Source organism: Hermetia illucens, chromosome 1 (assembly GCF_905115235.1).
Source record: "Hermetia illucens chromosome 1, iHerIll2.2.curated.20191125, whole genome shotgun sequence".
In the NCBI taxonomy this organism is placed as follows: domain Eukaryota; kingdom Metazoa; phylum Arthropoda; class Insecta; order Diptera; family Stratiomyidae; genus Hermetia; species Hermetia illucens.
Window position 1 is genome coordinate 31,509,413 of NC_051849.1, and position 15,356 is coordinate 31,524,768.

General features: G+C 43.5%; 1 protein-coding gene across 2 annotated transcripts; it reads right to left on the reverse strand.

Annotated features, from left to right (window-relative positions):
• Positions 1–269: 269 nt before the first annotated feature.
• LOC119660025 (small integral membrane protein 14) lies at positions 270–15,093 on the reverse strand. Of its 2 annotated transcripts, none has more exons than XM_038068411.1 (5): positions 15,000–15,093; positions 1,059–1,160; positions 950–995; positions 726–883; positions 270–662 (listed from the first exon to the last, which is right to left on the reverse strand). In XM_038068411.1, the coding sequence occupies exons 2-5, from the start codon at positions 1,128–1,130 to the stop codon at positions 627–629; spliced, it is 312 nt and encodes a 103-aa protein (XP_037924339.1). In that variant the 5' UTR covers positions 1,131–1,160; positions 15,000–15,093; the 3' UTR covers positions 270–626. The 2 variants fall into 2 exon arrangements, with proteins under 2 accessions (XP_037924339.1, XP_037924332.1); XM_038068404.1 differs by lacking the exon at positions 15,000–15,093 and adding an exon at positions 9,197–9,356.
• Positions 15,094–15,356: the final 263 nt, after the last annotated feature.

Sequence of the window (15,356 nt, forward strand, 5' to 3'; positions counted from 1 at the left end):
TAACTTCCATTGAATCCGGTTTTAGCATTGAGTCATGGCTCTAAATTTCCATAGGATTGCAGTTCTTGAAAGACGAGGTTGTTTACCATCCAGGCGCCGCAGATTACCGAAACTATCACATGTGGACACACAATTCAAAACAGGTTCTACTCTGGAAGCCAAAACACATGCAGTGTACCCAACGATGCAGGTATACAGCATTATTCCTCGTTTAGAATGAAACCCAAAATTACATATCATCTTAGAAAAGAAGAAAGAAAAGTCTGACATGACAATTTTGTTATTTCGGTTTTAATTATTAAAACATTCTATTCAATTACTTGTGTTAATAAATTCTTCTTCAAATTTATGTGGATAAGGAAATATAATAAAAGAATAGAAAAAAAACAGTGAAAAGTACCCAATGTTTATCAAGAGCTAAAGGAAAAATACATTGATTTTCAATTCTGCTCTGAAAAGGAGAAATATTCATTTGAACTGAAATTTTCTTTTTGACCCTCGCGAGCCTTGCAAAATATCAACTTCAACTGTTTCCATTCTGTCACCGCTGGCTCTTATCTTGCAAATTGAGAATGATAGAAATAAACTGTTATCTGATTCAATGGGATACCCGTACACACTGTATATCAATTGATGGTTGGTGGTGCTCCATTGTTTGGACCCTAGACAAAAGGAATCGATAGCGCTTAGTAGACATTCATACCACAGTATTTCGTATGACTTACCTCTCCACCTGGTGGTGGCTGTTGTGGTTTCTCCGTACCATTTTGTGGCCGCATAAAAGCACTCGGTCGAATAAAGTACAATATCACAGCAATTAGAAAGAACATCGACATGAACGTGAAATTTTCACCGGCATCGTTGTTGGGCCGTGGCAATACCACTGTGTGACAAAGGCAAATATCAGTAAAATATTAAGACAAAGGGATTGAAAATGATAGAAGCTTACCATCCGTGCATTCGCTGTCAGTGCAATGTGCCTGTCCTTGACGTATCTATTTTGATATCAAGGCAAGTTTTAAACTATTGGGATAAGTCTAGAAATAGTTTATATTTACCAATGATAATAACCGCCGCATAGCGAGCTCATGGCTCCAAACGCATTCGCATCCATCGAATTCCTCCGGCATTTTAGCAAATAAATACTTATTGGAATGATTCTGTAAAGAAATGAGTAAATTTTAGTGTTAAGGCATGAAATGAATGCATAACATTCTATTATTATCCATCGAAACGCTTGCGTTGCTTAATCCGGGGCGAAGGAATCGACGCGCCTACCGGATAAATTGCAGTGACGTTACATTGTATTTCAGCGGCTCCCTTCCGAACACCTTCCCTATCTTTGCAACATTGGGGCTCTGTTGCAGGGTTGACTGATTCCCCATTACTCGTGGGAACAAAATTGGGGACTTTTGTTTAAATGCTTTAAATGGGACCCCAGGGACACGAAGACAGTACCCAACACGGTCAAGGGTCACTTAACAACACTAGAGCAGCTCCTCACCCTAGGATGTGTTGGCGGTTATGCCGTCAACCACCAAGGACGGGAGACCTAGGCGTTGTATGGATGATCCAACTTAACGAATTTATCGTCCGCCCCTATTACCGTGTCACGGATTTGGAACGGAATCCATCAGGGTACAGACACCGACTCCCTCCCCCCTCGTAACCCGCTTTCCAAAACTAAGTCATGTTCCAGTGTAGTGAAAAATAATCGAGTTGCCCTGGCAACTAGGCAACAAATTTTCCACGAAGTCTCACTTGAGCCCGATTTGGAGTCATCAACTTACCGGACTGAACAAAGGAGCAACACGAATACTCCACCTGTAAGGCACTCCATGAACCCAGTAATCAGAAGAAGTTAGACTTAGGATGTCGACCTAATTTATAATGAGGCTTTCACCGCATTTCAGGTCGCATTTATAGAATATACTCCCAGACGCTAGGTCAAAGATCCCAAAACTAAAGTTCAATTTAGCTACTGCCAATATGATTGCTGGCGTCCACAGAATTTTGTCTGATCGTTTGGCTAGCGAGATTACTACGACAGAGGTTCTTAGCCTGGTCTACGTTGCAGCTGCCATGGTTATTCGTCTCCATACTCAACAACTTGGAGCGAGTAGCAGAGGTACGCGCAGGAGGAATTTACCGTTCTAGGTATTTCGACTCAACCAAAGGGTCGAAAAGTTGAGAAGGAAGATTGGTCGTGTTACGCAAGCACTTCTAGGAAATCCATCACCAAAGGTGCACAGATGCGTTGCCAACATCATTGGATACTAACATCTGTACAATGATGTGCCAATCGAAGAAATCCTCGACGTGCTGAAGCAGAAACTTGCGGTATCCTCCAATCGCATCCGTAGGAATCAAAAAAGCTTTCAGCGAAGGACAGACAACACCTTGTTCTTCCAAAACCAACGGGGATTCTATAAAAATCTCACTAACTCAGGTCGTGAAAATAACCTCCATCTGAATCAGGCAGAAGACTTCTCGAGAAGTGTTTGGAGCGAACCTAGCTACTGCAATTTAAAAGCAGCGTGACTCCCAGACCTTATGCGTTCATAACAGACTCTCCTCGAAACGACCATGCAGTCCTTGAAAAGGCAGGTAATTGGAAGGCGACAGGAATTGACAAGATTCACAACTTCTGGCTAAAGCGGTTCAAGAGCACTCACAGGGTACTGGCAAATCATTTTAATCAGATTATTGCCAATCCTAAATTAGTTCTAGAATTTCTCACCAAGGGGATAACTTTCCTCATTCCCAAGGAACAGTACACCAGTAATTAATTAGTCCCGCAGTTCGAATAATAGTATTAGTCCCAGAGATTTTGTAGAGGAAATTAACGATTATCTTTCATTACAGAAATAAATTTTCGGAACCAACTTCCAAGCGTTTCGCTGACATAACAAAGTCTTTCTAGAGCCACTTAGAAACGAACAATTCTGTAATAGCCGATCAAGGTCTATTTATCTGGACAGATGTCAGCCCCTTCTAGACCAGGACCAACACCTACCCAGCCGAAGACCACAGCCCTCAGCGATCGGACTTCGTGCAAGGAGAGCCATTGCTTTAGTCCACTACCGGGTCCCACACTCAGGCAAAATACATTAGTAAATGAGAAGAAGGGAAGGCCATCCAGGGGAAACCAAAGGAGACCTGTACAAGTATATAAGCTAGAGAAGCTAGCGAATCTTAAACGTACTGCTGCAATTTGGGAAAGAGATCCCAAGGTGCAGGAAGCCAGTACATAACATAACACAAGCCCATCGCTGAAGAGCACATTTCCACGACCACCATCATCATTCTATTTGGAGTATTCGAATTTCTGTTCATAGGATTCGGGTTATGCAACGCCGCTCAGACGTTTCAAAAGTCCATCTTGAGCTTTGAGTTTTGAGCAATCTTGATTTCATCTGCGCTTATATAGATATCTTGATTGCACCAAAGGATCCCTAGCTCCCACCTCGAAGCCCTCAAGACCATCTTCGAGCGCCTCCAGAAGTATGGCGTCGTCGTAAATTCTTCAAAGTGCGAGCTCGCTCAAGAGGAAGTGCTCTTCCTCGGTCACATCATCTCGAGCACTGGTATCACCTCACTAACAGAGAAAGTAGCCGTAATCGAGAACTTTCCGGAATCCAAGACGGCAAAACAACTACCGCAGTTCGTCGGTATAATAATAATAATCGTTGGCGCAACAATCCATATTGGATCAGGGCCTTCAAGTGTGTTAGATTACTTCATTCAAGACCGTAACGGTAACAGCTGAGTCAACTGGTATTCGACGTTAAATTACGATGCAAATTCCACTGCCACCAGTGAGATTTGAACCGCGACCTTCCGTACGATACCCTTGTGCTTTAACCACTCAGCTATCCGAACACTTCGTCGGTATGCTGTATTTTTACAGGAAGTACACACCCCACGCAGCGAGGATCCAAGCTCCACGCTTGTTACAGGGTAACATCCAAAGTAACACGACCGCAGGCGTTTGGTAATTTATAGCGCTATCAAGCATTCCAAACATGCTTGAACCGCGTGAATTTTCAGTGTTCATCGACCAAAGGCCGCTCACATTCGCCTTCAAATGAAAGTACGAGCACGCATCACCTCGTCAAGCTCGGCATTTCGATTACACAGGCCAGCTCACAATGGATATCCAACATGCGGCTGACAGAAACAACATCGTTGCCGACGCACTGGCACGCGTAGAAATTGTTAAAGTCTCAATCGTTTATGAGGCTTCCACAGGAAGAGATAGGCCATTCATCACGCCAAATTTCGAAAGTCCGCATACATATTATATATGTATGTGCACGGATTGGCACATTCGGAAGTACGCCGCATCGCCAAGAACACGATGAAGCGGTTCTTCTAGTCTTTGGACGAAAGACTTCGTGAACATTTTGATATACGATACATGTTCAGCACACACCTAGCACAGCTAAATTAAAAGATATGAACACAACCAGGCACGTTTTTTACCGGGACGACACGGTGAAAAACACACTAAAAAAGCTTTACGACCGCCCGTACGAAGTCGTAAGTAGGACCGACAAGACGTTCACGTTAAAGATGCGTGGCCGAGAAGCCACCATGTAAGCTAGCCACCGAAGGTAGCACGAGCGAAAATACGGAGATCTACATACATCCGCCTGCGACCAAGGAACATACATCACCAGTCAGTGACAGCCAGGGCCAACAACCAGTGCCGCGTGCTGCTGCCACAGAAAACCAAAATCTCCCGCCAAATGCACCGCGCCGGTCAGGTCGACGAGTACGCTTCGTGGAAGACATCAAGTCCATTTCACGTAACGCAGACTACGGTCCTTCATTGGCAGGGTGGTACTGTAGCTATGAGCGCCATCTGTTTACACAAGTAGGTCTCACGCCACCCCTTGTCTTTTTCTCAACGCTCCCTCCTTAAGTGGTCTTTTCACCGTAATGGAAGAACCCTCGAAGAATTCTTTGAGCTATAATGGCGACCAAGCGTCCTTCTTCTCGATCCGATTAGATTAGATGTAACTAATTTTTGTTAAAGGCTTCATGGCACGAATAGGGACACGAACAGAAAACCCCCACAAATATTTAAAAGTCCTAAACGATAGTCTTCTGCCTTAACACCGCCTTTAAACAACGAATTGAAGAAAATGGAGATTCTTCCATCTTTATACAAGGCAACACAGCCTGCCATGCCGCGAAATCTGTCAAGTCGAAACAACCCCGCTGTCCCTTGGCCGCACAAGTGGAAGTTTTAACACAAAACATTTGCGAAGTATGCCTAAGAAATCCACTTATTTCACAATGCATTGAATCATGTGTCCAGAGTATGCCGGCACTGCACTGAAATAGATTGCGAATCTAGATCAGATTCCCATCACTCTTTTGATACGAAATTTACACAGACCTCAATATGGCCTAATTTGCATCGAAATTTCAGGAAAGAAATGATAAATAGCGCAATTGACTGTTTTCTCAAAAAACTATATAAACACAACCATACACGAATGTTTTTTTGTCGTGCTGGGAAAAAATATTTCTTTTCAGCCAAAAATTATCATCATTCATAAAAGTGTCGATGTGGATGTTTGTTTTCACTTCATTTTTAATACATCAACAACTTTTCCAAGGTTATATTAAACTTAGTATCTTATATGATGCAGAGCTATTGTCGGATTATCATCAGCGAAAAAAAAGAACGATTATCTGGCATTTAAGCGTTGTTTTAGTTTTTTATTTGCCGATAAAGCAAAATTATCGGAATAATGAACGTTCATGTCTGCTTGGCTTTGAAATTGCACTGTTTGATAAGTTTCAGAAGTTATATTTTTTAGACTTAATGGCAGTTTGAACTGTTACTGGCTTCCTCGTTAATAAATGTTATCAATATGCCCAATGGGTAGCATGTTCCAATTATGCTCCAGATTAAGAGTGTGCGATGGGTGCTGGAAACTGTTCTCGAATGGGCCGAGAATGTGCAGAACCGAGCCGAGAATAGATTCATCCAACCGACGAAGATCTGTTTGTCAACTATTTACGTTTCAGGGGCAAGCGAATCTTGCGGCCGAATGAATCAGAGTAACAGCCCAGGGACCGTTCTTCCTTCACTATAAAATGTGTTAATAGGACCCGAAGCCAAGGCTAAAGGGGAGCTTGGTCTCTAGTATGCGGATTCTTAATACTCGCCCTACTACATACCTTATAACGAGCAGCTAAATATTATGCACTACGTTAGCATGTCATGCTGACGGTAAAGCAGATAAATTCGCAGCACTCGACGTACCTTAATTCCAGAAACTTGTCTGGCATTAGAACATTCAAATATCTTTCTCTTCTACCGAAGTGGTTTATCCCTAAAAGTTAGCTAATTGCTATAGGCTTAAGTAGAGCAGCCACTCGGTAGAAGGCAGTCTACTCACAGTTCTCACTTTGTGAATACCACAATGAGGAGCAGGATCGAGGTAACAATCGAACATCCCTGACGAGGTTACTTTGCTAGGAAATAGGGCCTTCGATTGAGGATGGTTCTCTGATTATTCACAGCCGTGGTGCGTCCCAACCTAACGTACGGTTCTATTGTGTGGTGATAGGCGTTGAGCAATACAAAAACCAAACTTAATAGGATTCAAAGAACCGCGTGCGCAGGCATGGCACACTGAATTTCCGCGGCCACTGCACGGCATTCCACCAGCAACGCAGTGCAACATCCCGGGCCATGGCGGTCACTGAAGTAGTCTCCCCGTAGCAGCCGAGTCGACCGGTCTCGCCGTTTCATTCATATCATCAGCTTTATATTTCTTATTGCGCAATTCTTGTATTCTTTCGTCTTCATTTAAATGCAAATAAAATTCTTCTTGCCAATGTCGTACTTATTTCATAAGAGGCCGGTCGAGGTCCAAATGATACCTCGTTCCCCATCTAAAGTGGTGACCCCGTTATACCCGACGTACATTCCGTACGGTGTGACTTTCGCAACGCTGCTTAACGCAGTCCACGATCGCATCTTAAAGGTCTCCGTCGGGGCGCTCCTGCGAAATGCAACAACAAGAGCGTTCGATTTCTCACGTTTCTGTTGGTATCATTCATGCTGTTTCGGTGCTAGAACTTAGCGTTGCAGACACCCGTGTGCGTACATAGCTACCGTTGAAGTAATCCCACCATCGGAAAACTGAAAGCGCCGAAATCGCGGTTTTTACATCAGGCGCTCTCCATTACGAAAACCGCAGGTACATCACGGATCGCACCACAGGAATCAATTTCCTCAACAGCGGATCTGTCGTCTCCATTTGACCGAGGCGTCTTGTCACGGAGCGATTGGCTAGGGACGAGGACAATTTTGAAGCTGCAAGCGCGACGCCAATTGCGATTATTGGTGTTAATTCGCTTCAGCTTAACTTGGGTCTGCGAGGCCTTTTCCCATGGAGTTTCATGATTGCGGACGTAAGCAGCACTATCATTGGAGCTGACGCGCTAAAGCATCACGGTCTTCGCCACCGCCACATCCTAAACAGCGGCACTAGCCTTTTCGCAGCTTGCGCTTCTGGAGCAGGAGTTCGAAATGCCAGTGATCGAGGACCTCTTGCAGGATTGCCAGGGCACGGTTTTCTCCGTTATCTGCTTCCGTCGCGCTTTTAACCAAACACCGCGATCGACACCTTTCGACCTTTTCGAATTTGATGGTATGCCGTTGGGGTTCCGTAATTCAGCGCAAATACTGCAGCACTTTTTAAGGTCTTGGTTTTGACATTTGTTTGAAAGGTGGGGATTGCCGGAGATTGAAAGTTTTTTTACAGACCCATTCTGAGAAACTACACAACCGAAAAATCTGGAAAAAAAATCAGGAGGCTGCCACTATATGGTGCCTGGGCTCCGAAATACCCTCCATACTGATATCTATTCGAATAAAGTTAGTAATTGACTTGGGTCGGCTGGACTCTTCCCGTTGCTCTAATCACAGCAGGCATAGTCTTAGGAGTTTGTGGCAGCCAAAAAAAAATTGTCCTAAAAACCAGAGTAGAAAAACCGAAGGATGCAACTTTCGCAAAAGTAACTGGATGAAGACAAATCATTCTGTAGCCTTGGCAAAGGGGAGAGAATCACTGCCACAATCAGAAATAAATTTCGAGCGAGTACCACGTTGCATGAGATTAACCGACCAAATGAGCAAAATTTGTTTGCCTAAGATCTTTTCCAAGATGCACTCCCGTTTACGAACCCGCAAACCTACAATAATTCTGGGCTGAAAGCACTAACATTTTACTATGCACAAGTAACCATTAGGCAACCTCCAGAAACGAAATGCGTGCGACACAATTGCGTTATGTCGAGATTATGTCTTTCCATTGGCTTTCAATATTACGAGCTGGAAACTTGCCCGAAACCTTTACCATCTTTTCTCCAGTCGTTGCTTGCTCAGCTGAGCGAATGACTTACGGCTCCATAAACAGCGGCTCATCTGTTCCGCCAACACAAAACCAACAACAAAAGGAAATATCGCATTGGCTTTGAGGCGGGCGAGCACTTGTTGTGAGCATCTGCGCGGAGAACTCGTTCCGCCGCTTAAAGAATTCGAACAATCAAACCAGCCGATTTGCCATGACATAATGGGCGAATTTATGTTCACTCTCATTACTCAGATAAGAGTGTGAAGCTTCTGGAGTTCATTTTCCGCGTCCAGACGAGTTGACTACTGAACACGAAATCGTTATCAGCGAGTAACAGAGGAGCTAACTATTTAGCGCTTTAGAACGCTGATAAAGCGACGCGGATTTAAGTATCGCGACTGTAATTACTTCCTGCCCTCGACTGGGTTTCGAGCTCAAAATATAGAACACCCGACGGCGAGCGAAACGACAACAATCCGCCTACAATCGCGGCACTTCCCCGAACTCAGCGTAATGCCATTTTGTACACATAATCAAAAAAAAAAAAACGCTGAGGATGATGCGACCTAGAGATTACGAAACTCGCCAGGTATTTACAAACAATTTTTCGTAAACACGTCACCGAATAAATCATGAAGCGAATTTCTCTTTTGACGCTGATGTCGGAAGTCGTTCCGACGATCGTCGACCCTTTTCTGCCCTCCTTTGCTATGTGGCAAATTTCATGGGAATTTTCCACGAGAGGAAACCCTTGCGCGCGAGATTAACTTGGCGTGGCGATTTAATAAGAAGAAACGTGGAAGGATACTCACTTTGAAAAAGAAAACAATTTCCTAGCTCCTGTTGTTCACTCGAATTTTTCCCATACGTCCAAGACTTTGACAGATTGACACTGACTGCACCCAGCAAGTAGCAAATCGTAAATAGTACTCAGTGGAACTATGGAGCTTGGAAGGTGGAATGTAAATAAATACCAGCTTGGCCTCATATGGGACGCCGTGAGAGGAGAGAGTGCTGTTCAGTGTGTTCAATGATGCCATTTTGGTACAATGCTTACAGTGAAATATGTACATGCAGACTTTCTTCACCGGGGAAATCCCAGTTTTTGAAGTGAAATATTTTTTTAAGGATGATAAACTAAACTTTCGATTGGAAAAACTGGACTTTATGGATATATAAGCGTCATACACGTCATACGGGAAAGTCCGCGTTTAATGTTTTAATATTAACAAAACGGCAGATTTATTTTTTTTTAAATATCGTTTCACCTATGGAGTAAACAATTGATGCAACTCAACACACAAACTCATTAATTTCGCCCGAACATTTTTTAAAGCAACTACTTTTCACAAGAAGCGTACAAATCTAAGCTTTGAACTACTGAAAGACGACAAGTTTAATGGAGTCTTCGATCCGCACTTGCGCGCGTGCGACACGAAAGTTTTTCGCTCCGCCGTAACACTCCACCCCAGCTGAAACCAAAGGGCGCGAGGAACTAGATGCACAGCTCCCTCAACTCCGCTGCCGCAAAGCGAAGGACTTTAACCGAGCCAAAGAGACTCGTGTGGTCGTGCCCACGACGTTGAGGCCATAATAATCTTAGCCTAGTTCGAAAACTTTGAAGGGGCCCTCATAAGGTGGCTTTAGAGGCCCCCGAGGGGCAAATGATGTCGAGGTGCATTGTGTGGCCCAAGAATTAAAGTCCTTGTTTATGGACAGCGAGAAATACTTTGTAGTGACTAAACGATTCGTTGTCCGACTACCTGGGTGTACTAGATCGTGAACGGCGTGAAATACTTCCTTTCGGAAATTGGCCGGATATATGGCCTTGGTTTCTTGTATCAGGTCTCACAGTACATACTGGATATCGAACCGAAGATAGCAAACTTCCTGAATGTGTATTTCGAGTTGGTCCTCAAGCTCTGAAGAACTGCGTTGTCCTTCTGCGTCTCGACGGTGGCGGAGATTTTGACTTCTGCAACACGTGAAAAAGCGTCAGTAACCACGTTATTTTTTCCAGACACGTATTGAAAAATGAACTCGAGGTGCTCTAATTGTTCGGATTCAGAGAAAAGCACGACCAGAACATCATTCAAATATACAAAATAGAAGTTGAGGTTTCGTAGCACAAAGTGAATGAATCTTTGAAAAGTTTGCGCCACGTTGCACATTCCAGAAGTCATCCTAGTCAACTCCAAGAGTCCGAAAGTTATGCTTATTGCCGTTTTCGGATTGTTTTGGGAAGCTACAGGGATTTGATGGTATGCTTTGCCTAAGTCCAAGGTTGAGAAAAGTACGCCAGTTTGCGATGGAGTGCTCAATGTCATGGATGAGTGGGATAGGATAGCGGTCTGAAATGAGTGTAAACTCGATCCGGATCAGCCAGAAGACTTCTAGAGAAGTGTTTGGAGCGAACCTGAGCCAGCGCGGCTCACGCACCTTATGCGTTCATGCGATACCCTCACTGAAGTGACCACGCCTGACATAACTAAAAATTAGCTCGACAATTTTTTACCAGGGGGATAACTTTTCCCATCCCCAAGGAACAGGGCACTTCTTGCCCTTCAATATGTCGACCAATGACTTGTCTTCCTACCAATTACAAAGTTCCCACTTGCGAACATCGCAAAATATTTTGATGTTCACAAACTGATAGCTGAGAAACAAAAAAGGATATGCAAAAGGCTCCCGAGGTTGTAGAGAACAGTTTATAATTGATACGGTACCTATGAAGCAGCTTCGTCCACCAAAAATGATATATCTACATCGATTATAAATCAGCCATCGACTTCATATCACATTCGTGATTACTACAAGTGTTACGTTTGTACAAAATCAACTCGAATGTCGTTCTTCTCCTGAGAACAATGATGAATAATTGGAGCGCGAAGCTATCGGTATCCTCACAAACAGCAAGGGATATACCAATCAGACGTGGCATCTTCCGAGGCGACCCTCTAAGCCCGTTGTGATTTTAATTGCCCAAGACCAACTTCAATCCTTGCTGGACATCACCATTCAGTTCAGCAGCTGGGTTTGAAGAAATGTCGCATAAAAATAATTGTTCGGGGAAAAACATACCGATAACGAAAGGTGGATGGATTCGGACGACGTCTACAAATACCTCGGCGTGTTGCAAGTAACAACAACTGCTGTGGCAATAATTAAATCTAAGTTGCTGGGGGAATTTGAACGGCGTCTGGATCTTGTCCTGAAAAGTGAGCTGTTCGGGAAAAATAAAATCGTGATAATCAACACTTTCGCCATTCCCGTCCCTCTATATACTTTCGGTGTGATAGAAAAGAGGAAGGAAATATTGAAGATAACTATCCTACGTCACCAGGGAGTAAGGGGGGTACTTGATTTAAAAACAATGCACTACAATCAAGTGCATTCTCTTCTTGAGTTTTTCTTTGAAAACCAATCCTCTAGTCAATTACACCAGGTTACCTTAATCACAGATAATAAATTATCTCCATTGAACTTGAAAAGCAGAGAATGGGATCCCATGTCGAATATTACTTCAGTCCAACAGAAGATCGACATGTGGAGGTCATATCAAAAATTTGTTGCTGCATGCCTGACGACTGGCAAAGAGGCATTATCTGTCTCATATATAAAAAGGAAGATATCACCCAGCGCAGCAATTATAGAGGTATCACGTTGCTGAGTACCATCTATAAGATATTCTCCTCTATCTTGCTAGGCCGGATAGCCCCATACGCCCAGAACATCATTGGCTCATACCAAAGAGGCTTCACTCCAGGCAAATCAGCAACAGATAAGATTTTCTCTCTACGGCAAGCGGTGGAAAAACTGTTGGAATATGGCCTTCAGTTGCACCATTTATTCATCGACTTTAAAGCCGCCTATGATAACATTGCCAGGGCAAAACTGTACACGCCATGAGAGAATTCGGTATCCCGACGAAATTATGATAATAAGACTGACTAGGCTGACCCTGACCAATGTGCGAGACCCGATAAAAGCAGTAGGATCACTCTTAAGACCATTTGACATCAACAACGGTCTACAACAAGGGGATGCCCTATCATGCGTCCTCTTTAACCTGGCCCTCGAGAAAGTGATCCGTGATACTGAGGTAAATGCAAGAGGTACGATCCTCTTTAAGTCCACCCAACTACTGGCCTATGCTGACGATATCAACATCATGGGGAGAACGAGCCGAGATGCATAAACTGCCTTCATCCAGATCGAGCAGGCGGCAATCGGCGCGAGATCTTGGGCTGCACATCAATGAAGGCCAGATAAAATATCTGGTTGGAACGTCAGCACCGAAAACCAACCAACCAACAACATCAAACCGCACTGGTCAAACGGGAAGGATAAAGATAGGAGACTACAACTTTGAGACCGTCCTATCTAGGGTCGAAAATCACAACCGATAACAGCTACGATGATGAAATCCGCGCACGGTTGTTGGCTGTCAACAGGGCCAATAGCTCAAAAAACCGTTGCGCTCGAAACGCCTCACCATAGAGTCAAAGCTCTTACTGTACAAGACTATGATCTTTCCAGTCCTCATGTATTCGTCGGAGACTTGGGTTCTTAGCAAGAAAAATTGAGAACTCTTGGTTGCGATCGAGAGCAGAATCCTCCGAAGAATTTTTGGTCCCCTATATTATGATGGGCGGTTCCGTATGGATGCGGATGGTCCAGCCTGGAAAGTCTATAAGGGCAATATCTATGCTAGAAAAAGAAGACGAGGTAGACCCTGTCGGAGATGAAGCGATGGCGTAGCTCAGGACGTCAGACAGCTTTCAGGGATATCGAATTCGTGGACCTGGGCGAAAACTGGGATGTCTGAAATTCTTTATTAAGGCAGACCAGATACCGGTTGTTGCCCCGTTGGTGATGATGATGATGATGGGATTGACATCGAAGCCTCCAATAAATGGTTGGCTAACAGGAGTACTTTTCTATTAGACCGAAGCATTCTTAACTTCAATTCAGGATGCTTCGTTCCCAACAAAAAATTACAAACGGTATACCTTTCATGACTTCCCAATCACCAACTCCAGTTACAGGTTAAGCAACCCTGAAGAGGAGACTATCTAGTGCATAATATCTGCGTGTAGGATGTTGAGCAGTATCGAGTACACCAGTTGCCATAACTCCGTCTGCAAGATTCTCCATGAAAACCTTGTGTTGAAGTATAACTTACTGGCAACCTACCATTCTTACTATATGTATACTCCGGAGAGAATCTTGGAAAATGATCGGGCCAAACTACTGTGGGACAGACCCGATCTAGTCCTGCTTCTCAAGGAAGAACGAGCGTTCTTCATAATCGATGTAGCCGTATCGTTGGACCGGAACACTGTTGAAAAGCCGCACGAAAAAATCCGAAACTACGGCCTTTTTGCGGACGATATGAAGCAGACTTGGAGACTACAAAAGATCGAAGTAGTCCCAGTTGTGATTTCAGCGGCGGGATTTGTCCCCCAAAATTTGCACAAGGCGCTAAAAACGCTCGATCTTAGGGCTGGACTATACATGGAGATTCGAAGAGCGGTTATTCTTGCAACCTGTGCTACAGTCCGAACAGTTCTGTCCGGTAACAGTCTGTTCTAGTGGGCTCCAGTCTTGATTCGTACTGTCTTCCACTTAAGATCTATGTCTCTGCAATATAGGTAGGTATCCTTAGGTTGGTCGCCCCTCGCGGGAAGAGGGTCCGTGGGTTTTTTTAACTATATATATACATCCGCTATGCTATGCTGAAATGATGACATGCTCCTTCTGAATAGACAACTTCAGATACACTTCTTATCCAAACCGTCGAAAGCTTTCTCAAAACATATGAAAAGCAAGTGATTTCCGCACAGTACTCCACACAGAACTCCATGATAATTTTAAATAATATTTTTGCAACAGCAGGAAGGACGATGAACTTTCTTCTTCCTCCACGCACTGGAAAAGATATTAAATTCGCAGAATTTACGAATGAGTGAGAGTAGAAGTTCTGCAGAAAGTGCAGAGGCAAAGATAAATTCTACTTGAAGGGGCGGTCCGTATGTTACGATGGCTTGCCTAATCTATCCTATTTTGTTCTGTCTGCCTAAGTCGTACTGTTTTGTTCCTCAAAATTCAAAACTGTCAAACTAGCTAGTGACCATTTTATATGATTTTATTGGTGAAACGAGTGGCGGTACACTATGCAACATACGTAGATATGTATGACCAAAGATCAAGGACCATTGGGGTGGTGGCATTGAGTAGGTCCCATACGTTAAAAGTTGAATTTTCTCCCGAGAAAGATCTTAAGAAACAGAATGAAAAAGTGAAATTCATAGGATGCCTTCTGAGGACCGCTTGAAGGATTGTGCAGCAATATTCATCAAATACTGTCTTTTACATGCAACTAGTAGTGCATCATTTATTAAGGAAAACTAGGTAGTCACTGATAACACTTCAGGATTCGGTATTGAGAGCGTGTAGATAATCGTTTTATCGATCTGGTCGGGATAACACTTAATTCACTATGTTTACAAACACTTCCTGTGGTGGTGGTAATGCACAAATTAGAATAAAGGAACGCAATTTACCACCGTGTAGACCATATTTACTAAGATAGGACAAACACAGTTCATTTACCTGGTCTACTTTTGTCACCCGTAAATCGCTCGATTAGATAGAAGTGATCAGTTCCCAAATTGCAACTGAAGTTCACAGCGAACTGTATGAATGCGCTAGAATTTCCATATTCTGTTCGGTGATACTAAGCGCTGCGTCGAAATTAACCGACGACGTGCGCCAATAGTGAAAGGTAACGTGGTCATAAAAGTTTATTTCCATTAGATTGCGCTCACAATATGAGTAAAAGTTGGATGAGAAAGCGTTTTGATAGACGTATCTTTTCAACTTTATGATAATTTCAAATGAATCCATGACGTTCATGCATAATCGAAATTTAAAATCGACGAGTAAGTATAGTATGTAAGTAAAATTTGC

Bases quoted from the DNA above. Each gene is read 5' to 3' on its own strand.
- LOC119660025 (XM_038068411.1), bottom strand. From the start codon at position 1,130: ATGCCGGAGGAATTCGATGGATGCGAATGCGTTTGGAGCCATGAGCTC. The intron at 996-1,058 runs GTAAATATAAAC...ATATCAAAATAG, and splicing joins TGCGGCGGTTATTATCATTG to ATACGTCAAGGACAGGCACA. The intron at 663-725 runs GTAAGTCATACG...CCTTTTGTCTAG, and splicing joins AGCCACCACCAGGTGGAGAG to GGTCCAAACAATGGAGCACC.